General features: G+C 55.3%; 1 protein-coding gene across 3 annotated transcripts; it reads left to right on the forward strand.

Annotated features, from left to right (window-relative positions):
• Nucleotides 1-13,863, forward strand: C5AR1 (complement C5a receptor 1). 3 transcript variants are annotated; one of them, XM_084906170.1, is made up of 2 exons: nucleotides 1-350; nucleotides 12,300-13,863. In XM_084906170.1, the coding sequence occupies exons 1-2, from the start codon at nucleotides 348-350 to the stop codon at nucleotides 13,371-13,373; spliced, it is 1,077 nt and encodes a 358-aa protein (XP_084762296.1). In that variant the 5' UTR covers nucleotides 1-347; the 3' UTR covers nucleotides 13,374-13,863. The 3 variants fall into 3 exon arrangements, with proteins under 3 accessions (XP_084762296.1, XP_084762297.1, XP_084762298.1); XM_084906171.1 differs by lacking the exon at nucleotides 1-350 and adding an exon at nucleotides 9,919-9,943 and having other exon boundaries at nucleotides 12,300-13,857; XM_084906172.1 differs by lacking the exon at nucleotides 1-350 and adding an exon at nucleotides 11,951-12,034 and having other exon boundaries at nucleotides 12,300-13,857.
• The last annotated feature ends 1,363 nt before the right edge of the window (nucleotides 13,864-15,226 follow it).

Raw genomic sequence — 15,226 nt, forward strand, 5'->3', positions numbered from 1 at the left:
CCGAGGCTTCTTGGCGTAGGGGCTCTGGAAGGAGAGGGAGAGAGAGAGATGGTCTCAAATGGGGAACCCCAGCTCAGAGCGGGGGCCCAGGGTCACCGGGCAGGCCTCTCTCCCCTCTGGCCTGGGCGGGAGGGGGCTTCCTCAGCGCCCGGAGCCCTGACCTCTGCTCCCCTCGCTGCCCCACCGGCGCCCGGCCGGCCCAGGTACCCGGGCTGCAGACCAATGAGGACCTCGGGGCAGAGGAACGGGTCATTTCCTTCCTGCCTCTCTGCGCCTCCCGTGGGGCCATAAAAACCACAGACCGCGGGCGGCGGGCCCTGGCCCCGCGGAGAACCAGGGAGACGAACATGGTGAGTCTGGAACGGGCGTGGGCGCCGGGGCCTCTGCTCTCTCTTCCTCCATCTCCCCGACCCCCACCCCAATCTCCCTGCTGCCCTGCCACCCATTTCTCCCCTTCTCCCCTGGCCTGGCACACTTCTGGGCTGGGACACGCTAAGGAGCCGGACTGTCCAGGACTCAGGGCGAGGCCTGGGGCTGGGGCCCTTGCATTCCCCAGGACGGGGCCTCGGGGGGTCTCCTAAGTCCACGACTTTCTTCCTCAAAAGCTGCTCGGGAGGGAGGGTGACCGGACTGACCTGGGCGTTCGGTGTTCTGAATGGTGGAGACTGAGGGAAACTGAGGCAGGAGCGGGGAGGACCCTGCTCCTGAGCGGGCGCGGGGTTCCAGAGCCAGACGGGGTCGCCGGGAGGCAGTTTTATTTACTCGCAACAAGGAAGGGAGACGGGGTTCCCACCCAGAGCCCCTCCTGGGGCGGGAGGCCCGGCCGCGGCTCAGACGGGCTGTGGGGTCCGTTCCGTGTCGGTTTCTCCCACGCCTTCGGCTGCGCCTCGCAGGCTGGGTTCCTCCAGTCCAGCTCGTTCTGTGCACGTCTGTCTGCAGAGCACGGGGCTGTCTTAGTGTTGGGCAAGAGCGGCGCTGAGCGGGGACCGCTCAGACTGGGAGGTCCCTGTCTGACCGGGCGCCCGGGGCCGTGGTGGCTGGAGGTGCAGCGGGGCCGTTGCACGGATTCCATGTGTGTGTGTCCGAGGGGGCGGCGTCCGGCGCGGTGTGTGGTCGGCGCGGGGCTGTGATTTGGCACCTGCCGCCCTCAGAGCCCCCGGCTCCTGTCGTGCTTCACGGGGAAGGGGAAGCGGGGTTGCTTCACTCCCTCACTTCACCTTTTGGCCCCGCTCCTGCGGACAGGGCCTCGGCCGGGGACCCTGCTGGCTGTGACTTCTGCTTCTGTCCGTGCACGGCTCCCCAGGCCCGGAGGGTGGGGCGGGAAGGGCCACGCTCCCGGCCCGCCTCAGAGCCTCTGGCGCCCGTCACTGCCCCTCTGGGGCCCCGCGGACGCCAGCTCACGGCGGACCCTTCCAGAAACACCCCCGGGGGCTCAGGGACGGAGGCCGAGGCCGGCCTTCTCTGTGCGCTTCAGTCTGCCCGCTACTCTTCCTCTTCCTGGTCATCACCCCTCCTCCGAGCTTCCACCTTCACGGGCCTGGGCCCCTGCTCCAGCCCCCACTCTGGTCCCAGCTACTGACACTGGCCAGAGACATATATATATATATATATATATATATATATATATATATATATATATATATATATATATATATATATATATATATATATATATTGATTTAAAAAAATATATTTTATTGATTTTGTACAGAGAGGAAGGGAGAGAGATAGCGAGTTAGAAACATCGACAAGAGAGAGTCATAGATCAGCTGCCTCTTGCACACCCCCTATTGGAGATGTGCCCCCAACCAAGGTACATGCCCTTGACCAGAATCGAACCCAGGACCCTTCAGTCCCCAAACCGACGTTCTATCCATTGAGCCAAACCGGTTTCGGCTATAATTGATTTTTTAGAGAGGAAGGGAGTGGGATAGAGCGTTAGAAACATTGATGAGAGAGAAGCATCCATCAGCTGCCTCCTGCACACCCCTCACTGGGGACGTGCCCACAACCAAGGCACATGCCCTTGACCGGAATCGAACCCGGGACCCTTGAGTCCACAGGCCGATGCTCTATCCACCGAGCCAAACCGGTCAGGGCCAGAGCCATCTTTCTAAACTGAGTGCTGACCCAGTCCCTCTGCAGCTCAAGGACCATCCGTGGCTCCCCATCGCCCCCGGGTAAGATGCAGATTCGTTCACAGGGCATCTGAGGGTCTCCAGCCTCCTCCGGGCCGCCTCCCAGCCACGCTGGCCTTCCATGTTTTGGCGCGTAGCACGGTCCCGCCTCTCACCGCGTGGCTTCCTGCCCTGCATCGGTGCCCCGCAGTTAAGCCTGGTGGCCTCTCGGGGAAGGCTCTGGGGCCCAGCTCACCTGCTGACGGTGAGGAGGCGCGTCTCTTTCGTTCCCGGCCGCCTCAGTGTTCTCACCGGGGAGATGGGTGTTGTGAGAGCAGCCGCCCTCAGGGGTTGTCTGCAGATTAGATGAGACGGACGTGGAAAGGGCGGAGACCAGAGCTCGGTGCTTAGGATGGGTCTTCTCTGAGGAGAGCCGCGCCTCCTCCCTCACCCCGTCCGCCGTCCATGCATGCCGCTGCCCCAGTGCCAGCGCCGCTGCCCCAGTGCCAGCCCCGCTGCCCGCACCTCCCCGGACGCTCCCATCTCCTCTCCTCCAGCTTCTGTTCTGCAGCCCTTTGTCCATGCAGCCGACAAGGGCTCTTTGAAAAAAAAAAAAAAAAAAATTATTGATTTTTTTTTTTTACAGAGAGGAAGGGAGAGAGAGTTAGAAACATCGATGAGAGCCGAAACCGGTTTGGCTCAGTGGATAGAGCGTTAGCCTGCAGACTGAAGGGTCCCGGGTTCGATTCCGGTCAAGGGCATGTACCTTGGATGTGGGCACATCCCCAGTAGGGGGTGTGCAAGAGGCAACTGATTGATGATTCTCTCTCACCAATGTTTCTGACTCTCTATCCCTCTCTCTTCCTCTCTGTGAAAAATCAATAAAATATATATTTTTAAAAAAAAAGAAACATCGATGAGAAACATCGATCAGCTGCCTCCTGCACACCCCCCACTGGGGATGTGCCCACAACCAAGGCACATGCCCTTGACCGGAATCGAACCCGGGACCTTCCAGTCCACAGGCCAACTCTCTACCCACTGAGCCAAACCGGTTTCGGCCGGACAAGGGCTCTTGCCATGGCCCCGGGAACTCGGGCGCCATGGTAACGCCTTGCCCTCGGGTGGCTGTGACCTAGAGACGGTCTTTAGGGCGAGAAGGGCCGGGGTGGGTGCTGAGGACAGTGCCGGGCGGCTGGGAGGCCTGGGCCCCACACCCGCCCGGATCCACACGGCGGCCACGCGCCACGGGCGACATTCAGTCCAACCGGCACAGCCACTAGCCCCTCGGACACATCAGCCACGTTCCACGGCCCCCCGCCCCCCCCCACGGCCACGGACCACGGGGAGCCCAGCGCCCTCCCTGTGTCTGCTTCTGTGGCTTTGCTCTCGGACCGGCCTCCCTGCCGAGCAGCCCGGGCGGGTTCCGCTCTGCCTGCAGACCCCCACTTCCCGCCAGGAGAGTGGAGAGTGAAAGTGTGTGCCGGGAGGAAGCAGCCGCAGGCTCCTCCGAGAGCCGGGATTCTGCAGGAGGCCCGCCGTGCGTGCGGGGTGGGCATGTCCCCAGGCTTGGGGTCTGTATCTGAGGAGGACAGCACACCTGGTGAACAGCTTCCTTCCGATGCCCGCCTCCAAGCCCGCTCCTGGCACCGCCGCTCTGCCAGGGGCCCTCTGTCTGCTGCTATCTTTTCTTTAAAAAAAAATATATTTTATTGATTCATTTTATTTTATTTTATTTTTAAATATATTTTATTGATTTTGTACAGAGAGGAAGAAAGGGATAGAGAGTTAGAAACATCGATGAGAGAGAGTCATCGATCAGCTGCCTCTTGCACACCCCCTACTGGGGATGTGCCCGCAACCAAGGTACATGCCCTTGACCGGAATAGAACTGGGACCTTTTAGTCCCCAAGCCGAAGCTCTATCCACTGAGCCAAACTGGTTTCGGCGATTGATTTATTTTTTATTTTTTTTACAGAGAGGAAGGGAGAGGGATAGAATTAGAAACATCGATGAGAGAGAAACATCCGTCAGCTGCCTCTTGCACCCCCCCCCCTACCCCCCACTGGGGATGTGCCCACAACCAAGGTACATGCCCTTGACTGGAATCGAACCCGGGACCCTTTAGTCTGCAGGCCGCCGCTCTACCCACTGAGCAAAACCAGCCGGGCCCGTGTCTGCTTCTGGAAGCAGACCGAATGCAGGCACACACTGGACGGAGAGAGCGATTGGGACAGAGCGGAAGGGGCGGTGCGGGCAGGAAGAGGGGTGCCAGCCCGCTTCCTGTTTGCGGGGAGCGTTACACACTCCTGGGTCCGCGCTGTTCTGCTGCACCTCCATCTCGGGGTTCTTTCCCCATCGGGGCCCCACTTCCTCGTTCTTTTTGGGGGTTGCATAGTATTCTGTTGCCGGATGGGCCGGGTCCCCTGGGGTGGGCACCTCGGTCATGTCCCGTCAGCGATCGGCGAGCCGTTTGCGAGGTCCCGGGCGGAAACCACAGTGTTTGAATCAGCATCTTTTGTCCGCGTCATGAGAGTGCCGAGCCCAGGGAGCTGTGTCAGCTGGTGAGAGGAGGGGTGACGTGTGTGTGTGGGGGGGCACCAGGAGCGTGGGGGGCGGGTAGCGGGGCAGGATCCCTTTTTGGGGTCTGACTCATTCTGCAGCCAAGGATGGCCCTTCGCTTGCACAACCAGCAGAGGAAAGTTAGCTTGATGGGGACATTCACAATATTTAACAACCTGCACACACGCCCCCCCCCCCCCCCCCCCCGCCACTACCCACCCTTCCCGCTCAAAAAATGGCAGGGAGTCTGGTTCGGTTTGGCTCAGTGGCTAGAGCGTCAGCCTGCAGACTGAAGGGTCCCGGGTCCGATTCCGGTCAAGGGCACGCATCTTGGTTGCGGGCACATCCCCGGTGGGGGGTGTGCAGGAGGCAGCTGGTCGATGTTTCTCTCTCCTCGATGTTTCTGACTCTGTATCCCTCTCTCTTCCTCTCTGTGAAACATCAATAAAATATATATTTTTAAAAATGGCAGGGAGCCAAAACCGGTTTGGCTCAGTGGATGGAGCGTCGGCCTACAGGCTGAAGGGTCCTGGGTTCGATTCTGGTCAAGGGCATGTATCTTGGCTGCCAGCACATCCCCCGTAGGGAGTGTGCAGGAGGCAGCTGGTCGATATTTCTCTCTCATTGATATTTCTAGCTTTCTATCCCTCTCCCTTCCTCTCTGTAAAAAAATAATAATATATATATATATATTTTTAAAAAATGGCAGGGAATGGGGCCTCCTGCTGTGCCTGGCATTAACCTTTCTTGATTGGAGCATGGGGACCTGTAAGGGGAGGGTCCCAGAGCAGCCAAACGGAAAGGCAGGTGCAGGTCAGGGTCAGGGTCAGGGTCAGGGTAGGAGTTGGGGGGGGGAGGGCTCAGGGCAGGTTTGTTCACCAGTGGGAACATTGCGACGATTTTAGCTTTCATTTTGAAATATTTTCACACTTTATTTTATTTTTTAAAATATATTTTATTGGTTTTAGAGAAGAAAGGAGAGGGAGAGAGAGAGATAGGAACATCAATGATGAGCGAGAATCATGGATCGGCTGCCTCTGCACACCCTCTACTGGGAACTGAGCCCACAACCCAGGCATGTGCCCTTGGCCAGAATCGAACCGGGACCCTTCATTCAGTCCGCAGGCCGACACTCTATCCACTGAGCCACACCAGCTAGGGCTATTTCCACACTTTATAGAAAAGTTACAAGAGTAAGACCGCCCAAACCCTTCCCTATCCTCTTTACCCAGATTCTCCAAATTTGCCCTATCGATCGATCGATCATTCCCCCCACCCCAACCACTGGAGAGTCAACGTCTCTACTTCTCAAGAAGAGGGACACTTACCTACTAGTCCCACGGTTGGCAAACTCATTAGTCAACAGAGCCAAATAGCCACAGAACAAATTTGAAATTTGAGACCCGAAAACTGACTAATGCCCATGGGCCACGAAGTGTCCATCGCACTGTACGTGTGCGCCGGCACGTGGTGGTATTTTGTGGAAGAGCCACGCTCAAGGGGCCAAAGAGCCGCATGTGGCTCTCGAGCCGAGGTTTGCCGACCACGGGGCTAGCTGGTGAGCGCAGCCCGGTCACCCGCGTGGGGAGCTCTGACCCCGATGCAGTGCAGTGGCCTCGTCGCAGGCCACACCCAGACTCAATCAATTGTCCAAATGACGCCCTGCAGAGCGAATGCATTTTCCCTGCTCCAGGCTCCAGTCCGGCGTGTCACATGGTCCTGGCTCTTTACTTTTTTTTATTTTTTATTTATTTTTTTAAGAAATATATTTTTATTGATTTTTCACAGAGAGGAAGGGAGAGGGATAGAGAGCTAGAAACATCGATGAGAAACATCAATCAGCTGCCTCTTGCACACCCCCTACTGGGGATGTGCCCGCAACCAAGGTACGTGCCCTTGACCGGAATCGAACCTGGGACCTTTCAGTCCGCAGGCCGACGCTCTATCCACTGAGCCACACCGGTTTCGGCAGCCCTGGATGTCTTTATGACACCGGTGTTTCTTGGGGAAGCGAGTAAAATCCACACGATCTGTGATTTGCCGTTTTAAAGTGTACGCCTCAGTGCCAGTTAGTACGCCCGTGGTTCTGTGCACGCTTCAGCACCCCCAAAGTTAACCCTGCACCCATCCGACGGTCACTCCCATTCCTTCTCCAGCCCCGGGCAACCATGACCCCCCCCCCCCCCCCCGCCCCAGCCCCATCTCTGTGGATGTGTCTTTCTGGACGGAGCAGACACAGGGAAGCATAGGACACGTGACCATCTGTGTCTGGCTTCTTTCACTCAGCACGTGTTCTCAGGCCTCATCCACGCTGTATCCTGCATCAGCACCCCACTCCCTTTTCCTGACCGAGTGATATTCCCCGGCACGGCTCTGCCCTGCCCTGCTCCCCCGCTCGCCAGCGGCACTGGCACTCTCCTTTGAGTCATGTCACCGCTGGGATGGCTCTCCAGCCAGTGCCCCGAACCATCTACCAGCCCCACTTCAGGGTGATGTAAAGGGGCTAGAAAAAAAAATTTGATTCAGAGAAAGATCTCAGGTGTTCAGTAATCATGATGTTGATTAAGAATACTAACATCATTCCTAGCCAGGGCACATACATGGGTTTAGGTTGTGGTTGCTTGCAAGCTTTTTTTTTTTTAATTAAATATATTTTATTGATTTTGTACAGAGAGGAAGGGAGAGAGATAGAGAGTTAGAAACATCGATGAGAGAGAGTCATGGATCAGCTGCCTCTTGCACACCTCCTACTGGGGATATGCCCTCAACCAAGGTACATGCCCTTGACTGGAATCGAACCCGGGACCCTTCAGTCCCCAAGCCGACACTCTATCCATTGAGCCAAACCGGTTTCAGCTGCTTGCAAGCTTGATCCCAATGAGGGGGTGTGCAGGAGGCAGCAGATCAGTACTTCTCTCTCATCATGGATGTTTCTCTCTCTCCCTCTCCCTTACTCTCTGAAACCAATAAACATATCTATACCAATAAAAGGGCAATATGCTAATTAGACTGGACATCTTCTGGACATCTTTCTGGACAACCTTCTGCATAAAGCCATGGCTGTGGGGGCCAAGGGAGAGGCGACTAGGGGCGACCAGGCCGGCCGGGGAGGGTAGTTAGGGGCAACCAGGTAGGCAGATAGGTTTAAAAAAAAAAAAAAGAATATTAACATCGGCTGCCACTTCTTGGCCCTCCACTGTATGCCAGGCACTCTGTGAGACGCCTGAGCACATTTTATCTTATTTCATGTATGAACCTCAGCCCACACATTCAGGCACACTCAACATCCAGCTCTGGACGATGTTTCTGTCTCTCCGTCTCCTTTCCCTGGGTTTGTGACAGAGTGACTCAGTGATGGGCGAGCTTCCAGGGCTACAGAGCTCGCTCCTGAGCTGTCCTCCCCTTCCTCCTCCCCCGGACCCCTGGGGGCTGGTCAGGGGCAGCCTGCCTGCATCGGAGCCCCGCCCTGTGCAGGTTTGCATTCCTACCTACGTGACCCGAACAGGCTGCTTTCCCTCCGGGGCCTCTGCCTCCCCATCCATAACATGGGCGAGTGGCCAGAACCTGCGTGAGGGTCACGGTCGGGGTGGAAGAGCGGAGGTCACGCTCAGCACATAACGTGTTTCCCCCGAAAATAAGACATCCTCCGAAAGTAAGACCTAGCGCGTGGAAAGATAAGACATCCCCTGAATTGCTGGGACCGGTTTGGCTCAATGGATAGAGCGTCGGCTTGGGGACTGAGGGGTCCCGGGTTCGATTCCGGTCAAGGGCATGTACCTTGGTTGCGGGCATATCCCCAGTAGGGGGTGTGCAAGAGGCAGCTGATCCATGACTCTCATCGATGTTTCTAACTCTCTATCTCTCTCCCTTCCTCTCTGTACAAAATCAATAAAATATATTAAAAAAAAAAAAAAAAAAAGACATCCCCTGAAAATAAGACCTAGCGCAACTTTGGGAGAAAAAAATTAATATAAGACACTGTCTTATTTTCGGGGAAAACAGGATAGTAGGAGCTCGGCAATGAGTCTGATCACCCGCTCCCTGCCCGGATCTTCCTGCCGGGGGTCGGGTGCCCTGGGGTGCAGGTTGGCGACCAGGGGACCCCTCCGGGGACCCCCAGCCCAGCTGCCGCCTCGGCACCGTTCCTCTCTTGACACTGTCCCCAGCTCTTCCCCCTCCTGTTGCTCGCTGCCCCGCCCTCCTGCTGACCCACCATCTGGTGGTTGTGCTTCTCGGTGTCACGGCCATCGGCACGTTAGATCTTGATTACGTAGGATTCTTCTCTAAAGAACCCCTTTCCGCCCTGGCTGGTTTGGCTCGGCGGATAGATTGTAGGCCCTTGGACGGAAGGATCCCGGGTTCGATTCCGGCTGCCACCGCTGCAGGCTCTATCCCCAGCGCTGTTCAGAGCATGTGTGAGAGGCAACCCACCTGGGTGTGTCTCTCTCACATCGAAGTTTCTCTCTCTCTCTGTCTCTCCTCCTCCCCTTCCACACTCTCTAAAAACCAACGAGGAAATATCCTCAGTGAGGATTAGCTAACTAAAAAGAATTCAGAGCCACTTTCCCAGCCCGGCTCTTACTTTACACGCAAATGGCAGGACACATGCTGGGTTCCCTCCCTTCCCGGAACAGGAAGGTGACGGATGGGTTTGCTTGTTTTTAGTATCGTTGTAAACTCAGATCTCTATATATTAACCAGAGGCCCGGGGCCTGCACTCATGCACCCGTAGGGTCCCTCGGCCTGGCCTGAGCCCTCTTGAAACCCGGGACCCCTCGGGGGATGTGGGAGAGCTGGTTTTATCCTGATCCCCGCAGGCCAGGTCCAGGGACACCACGGGTACACAATTGGGGCCGGGGAGGGATAGAGGGAGGGCTCCAGGGCCTGTCCGGCAGTCTCACCCGATCCCGATTGGCTGGACTCCAGCAGCAAGCTAACTTACCAGTCAGACCATCTGCCCCCTGATGGTCAGTGCACGTCATAGCGACTGGTCAAATGGTCGAACGGCCGGAAATTTAGCATATTAGGCTTTTATTATATAGGATGTGTTTCATTCCCTCATAATTCTTATTATCAGGTACTCAAATTGTCCCGTCTTTGACGAGTGGGAGCCTTTTCAGACTGTCTTTTATTTCTCTTTGACATTTCCCCATTAAAAATGTCCTTACTTTCTGAGAGATTCCAAGGTCAACTTACCTATTTCCTGTCCCAGAACAGGAATCAACCCTTCTCCAAGGAGTCCTGGCTCGTTTGAATGGCAAATGGTAATTAGAGACCATAATCTTTGTTCTTTTTTAAAATTATTATTATTTTTTTTTTGTTTGTTAATCCTCACCCAAGGAAATTTTTCCATTGATTTTTAGGGAGAGTGGAAGAGAGAGGGAAAGACAGAGAGAAGCATCCATGTGAGAGAAACACATCAATTGGTTGCCTCCTGCATGAGCCCTGGCCAGGACTGGGCGGAGGGAGGAGCCTGCAACCAAGGAATGTGCCCTTGACCTCAGTCGAACCTGGGACCCTTTGATCTGCAGGCCAGCACTCTATCCATTGAGCCAAACGGGCTAGGGCCGTGGTTGGCAAGCTGCGGCTCTTTGACCCCTTAAGTGTGGCTCTTCCACAAAATACCACGGCCTGGGCGAGTCTATTTTGAAGAAGTGGCGTTAGAAGAAGTCTAAGTTAAAAATTTTGGCTCTCAAAAGAAATGTTAATGGTTGTCCTGTTGATTATGGCTCTGCTGACTAATGAATTTGCCGACCACTGAAGAGCTATTACAATATTATTGACTATATTCTCTATGCTATGCTGCTTTATATCCCACATATGACTGAAATCGTGCTGTTCTTGTCCTTTTCCGTCTGACCTATTTCACTTAGCACGATACTCTCAAGATCCATGCGTGGCATGGTACATGGCGATATTTCATCTTTTTAAAAAAATATATATTTTATCAATTTTTCCAGGAGAGGAAGGAAGGGAGAGGGATAGAGAGTTAGAAACATCGATGAGGGAGAAACGTCCATCAGCTGCCTCCTGCACACCCCCTACTTGGGATGTGCCCGCAACCAAGGTACATGCCCTTGACCGGAATCGAACCTGGGACCTTTCAGTCTGCAGGCCGACGCTCTATCCACTGAGCCAAACCAGCTAGAGTAACACTTGTGTTCTTTCCACGTTGTGGCTATTGTACGTGAACATAGGGGTACGTGCATCTAGGTGAAGAGGTGTTTTTGATTCTTTAAAATATTGCTTTATGGCATATTGTGTCTTGGCGACTCCATCTTTCCCTGCCTGCCCCCCACCCCTCCCCACGCCTTAAAGGCTGTGCCTGAGTACGCTGGGCCCGGGGAACCGCTGCCTGCTCCAGGGCGCCACTCCCAGGCAGAACACAGAGCTGCCCTGTGGGTGGCAGGCAGCAGAAGCGGGCGATGTGGTGGTGAGGGGTAACCCAGTCACAGTGTCACAGTGTGTGGGTGCTGTTAAGCATGTCGAACAAGCAGCGTGTCATGGGTGGGGACCACAGCTCACGGCAAGTCTCGGCGCTCATCCTTTGATTGCTGGATCATGGGGACGTCCAGGGACTTCATGGGGAGGTGGCGGTGGGGGGGTGGGGGGTGGGGGGATGGAGGGCGGGGGAGTGGGGGTGGGGGGATAGGGGGTGGGGGGGGCCTGGGAGTCCAATTGGCAGAAAAGAATTTTCCATATCACCTAATCATAGACAAACATGTAAATTGACTGTACCTCTGCAACGCACACAGCCAACCAGGAGTGAGAATGCAAATCAACCCAACAAAGATGGCGGGTTAATTTGCATACACAGGCGCAGAGCGGGATGCCTGCTATGAAGGGGAGGGGGGTGGTGGAGGGAGCTACAGGAGTGGTGCTCCAGCCGGGAGCGAGGGCTTGCAGGCTCCTGGGTGGCCGGGAGCGAAGCCAGGGAAGGAAGGCCTACTCTTGCACGAATTTCGTGCATCGAGCCTCTAGTATTTATTTTTAAAAAATATATTTTATTGATTTTTTTTAAAAAATATATTTTATTGATTTTGTACAGAGAGGAAGGGAGAGAGATAGAGAGTTAGAAACATCGATGAGAGAGAGTCATCGATCAGCTGCCTCTTGCACACCCCCTACTGGGGATATGCCCGCAACCAAGGTACATGCCCTTGACTGGAATTGAACCCGGGACCCTTTGGTTCCCAAGCCGATGCTCTATCCATTGAGCCAAACCGGTCTCGGCTGATTTTTTTTTTTACAGAGAGGAAGAGAGAGGGATAGAGAGTTAGAAACACCGATGAGAGAGAATCATCCATCAGCTGCCTCTCGCACACCCCTCTACTGGGGATGTGCCCGCAACCAAGGTACATGCCCTTGACTGGAATCAAACCCGGGACCTTTCCGTTGGCAGGCCGACGCTCTATCTCCTGAGCCAAACCGGTTTTTGGCGAGCCTCTAGTATTTTAATCAGTGATGTGACACCCCTGCTGATTCTTAGCAGGGTTTCCCCCCGCCCCCCATTTCCTGGAGAAACCTGGGGTGGTGGGCTCCCAGCCACGTGCTCTGATGGACCCCCCTGGCTCCCGTCTGCGGACTCACTTTCTCCCTGCCTCTCTGCTTCCCACCCAGGACCAACCGGGAAGCGACAACTATGACTATCCCGATTATGAGAACTCCAGCATGGACCCCAGTGTCCCCGTGGACAACTCCTCCTACACCCCGCCGAGGCTGGGCACCCCGGACGTGATGTCCCTGGCGATCTTCGCGGTGGTCTTCCTGGTGGGGGTGCCCGGCAACCTCATGGTGGTGTGGGTGACCGGGTGCGAGGCCCGGCGCGCCATCAACGCCATCTGGTTCCTCAACCTGGCCGCGGCGGACCTGCTGTCCTGCCTGTCGCTGCCCATCCTGTTTGTGAACATCCTGCACCACAACGACTGGTCCTTCGGGGAGGCCGCCTGCCGCCTGCTCCCCTCGCTGCTCCTGCTCAACCTGTTCGCCAGCATCCTGCTGCTGGCCGCCATCAGCGCCGACCGCTTCCTGCTGGTGTTCAACCCCATCTGGTGCCAGAACTACCGCGGGCCCCGGCTGGCCTGGGTGGCCTGCGCCGTGGCCTGGGGCCTGGCCCTGCTGCTCACCGTCCCCTCCTTCGTGTACCGGAAGCTGAACGTGCAGCACTTCCCCGCCAAGATGGAGTGCGGCCTCAGCTACGGCCGCGACGCCGCCGGGGTCCGCAGGGAGAGGGCCGTGGCCACCGTGCGGCTGGTGGTGGGCTTCCTGTGCCCGCTGGCCACCCTCTCCGTCTGCTACACCTTCCTCCTGCTGCGGACTTGGAGCCGCAGCGCCACGCGCTCCACCAAGACGCTCAAGGTGGTGGCCGCGGTGGTGGCCAGCTTCTTCCTGCTCTGGCTGCCCTACCAGGTGTCCGGGATGGCCCTGGCCTTCCTGCCCGAGTCCCACCGCCACTACAAGGCCGTGTCCCGCTTCGACGCCCTGTGCGTCTCCATCGCCTACATCAACAGCTGCATCAACCCCGTCATCTACGTGGTGGCCGCCCGAGGCTTCCACGCCCGCGTCCTCAAGTCCCTCCCCGCCCGGCTGCGCAACGTGCTGACCGAGGAGTCCGTGGCCAGGGGGTCCAAGTCCTTCACGTCCAAGTCCTTCACGCTCTCCACGGTGGACCAGAAGAGCCAGGCCGCGGTGTAGGAGAGCCGCCCCCGCCCGCCCGCCCGCCCCTCTGCCTGCCTTCGGCGCCTTCCTCTCCTGCTTCCTTCAGCTCAGCCCTGGGCGAGCCGGAGAATGGGGGGCGGGGGTAGGGGGGCGTTTCGGGGAGCTCCCTGCTGTCCTTCATCGTTTCCGAGACCAACAAAGCCTGCCTGCTGGGGCCACGCAACCTTTCCCTTCGCCTAAGGATGTAGCAAAACAGACGCCCATATGCCAGGAGTTGCCCTGGTCAGCGTGGCTCAGTGGACAGCGCGTCAGCCCGCTGCGGACGGAGGGGTCCCAGGTTCGATTCGCGGTCAGGGCACCTGCCCAGGTTGCGGGTTTGATCCTCGGGAGGGGGTGTGCGGGAGGCAGCCAGTCAATGATTCTCTCTTATCATTGATGTTTCTATCTCTCTCTCCCTTTCCCTTCCTCTCTGACATCAATAAAAATATATTTAATGAACATAAACTGTGCACCTATGGATGAGGACAATGGGGGGGTGGGGAAAGGGCAGAGAGGGTGGGGTGGGAACCTGGTGGAGGGGGAAAAAATGAGGAACTTTTGTAATAATACGAACAATAAAGATTGATTTAAAAAAGAAAAAGCAGAAAAAAGTGGAACACAAAATAGAAACAAAAAATAATTTCAACAAACAGAAAATAACAAATATGGTTGATATTACTCTAGTTATATCAATAATCATTTGAAACATCAATTGTCTGAATACATTATGTAAAATACAGAGATTGTCAGAGAACATTAAAAAACATATATATATCTATTTAAAAAAATATATATATATATATACTACCCTGTTCCCCTGAAAATAAGACAGTGTCTTATATTAATTTTTTTTCCCAAGTTGCGTTAGGTCTTATTTTCAGGGATGTCTTATCTTTCCATGCGCTAGGTCTTATTTTCGGAGGATGTCTTATTTTCGGGGAAACACGGTAGAGGCCCAGTGCATGAAGATTTGTGTACGAAAGGGCCTTCCTTCCCCTGGCCGCCTGCACTGCCTTCGCTCTGGCTGGAGTTGCCTTCCCGCCTTCCCATGCTGCCCAGAGGCCTGGAGCGGCCGGGAGCAGTGTGAAACACAAGTGTCCTTCCCCACCCCCAACAAATATGGCGAGTTAATCTGCATATACATGTCCCCTCAGCACATGTGTATGCAGATTAACCCGCCATATTTGTTGGGTTCATTTGCATACTCATTCCTGATTGGCTGGTGGGCGTCGTGAAAGTGCGGTCAATTTGCATCTTACTCTTTTATTAGTGTAGATAGCAGGAGTGCCCCCAGACGGCAACATGTTTGCACCGGGAGAGAGGGTGCAAAGAAAATACAGGAAAGCCCTGGCCAGGTGGCTCAGTGGATGGGAGCGGTGTCACCTATGCCAAGAGGTGGCGGCGGGTTCTATTCCTGGTTAGGGCACATACCAAGGTTGTGGGTTTGATCCCCGGTCTGGGCACGCAAGGGAGGTAACCGATCTCTGTTTCTCTCTCTCCCTTCCTTTCTCTGAAATCAATAAAAAAAATGTGTTTATTAAAAGAAAGAAAACACAGTAAATCCATAGAACACAGAGGCATGGAAACATTCCAATCTTTCAAAAATGCTTATGTACTTATTGTATGGGGAGTTGGAGAAAATATGTAACGTTATTCTTGTTTAGGACAAAGCAAATTACACCGGCCTATGCCCGGCCAGCAGGCTCAGTGGCTGAGCATCGACCTATGAACCAGGAGGTGACGGTTCAATTCCCAATCAAGGGCGCATGCCCGGATTGTGTGCTTGATCCCCAGTGTGGAGTGTGCAGGAGGCAGCCGATCAATGATTCTCTCTCATCATTAATGTTTCT

This window comes from Pipistrellus hanaki (assembly GCF_964339955.1).
Source record: "Pipistrellus hanaki genome assembly, chromosome: 15".
Taxonomy (NCBI): domain Eukaryota; kingdom Metazoa; phylum Chordata; class Mammalia; order Chiroptera; family Vespertilionidae; genus Pipistrellus; species Pipistrellus hanaki.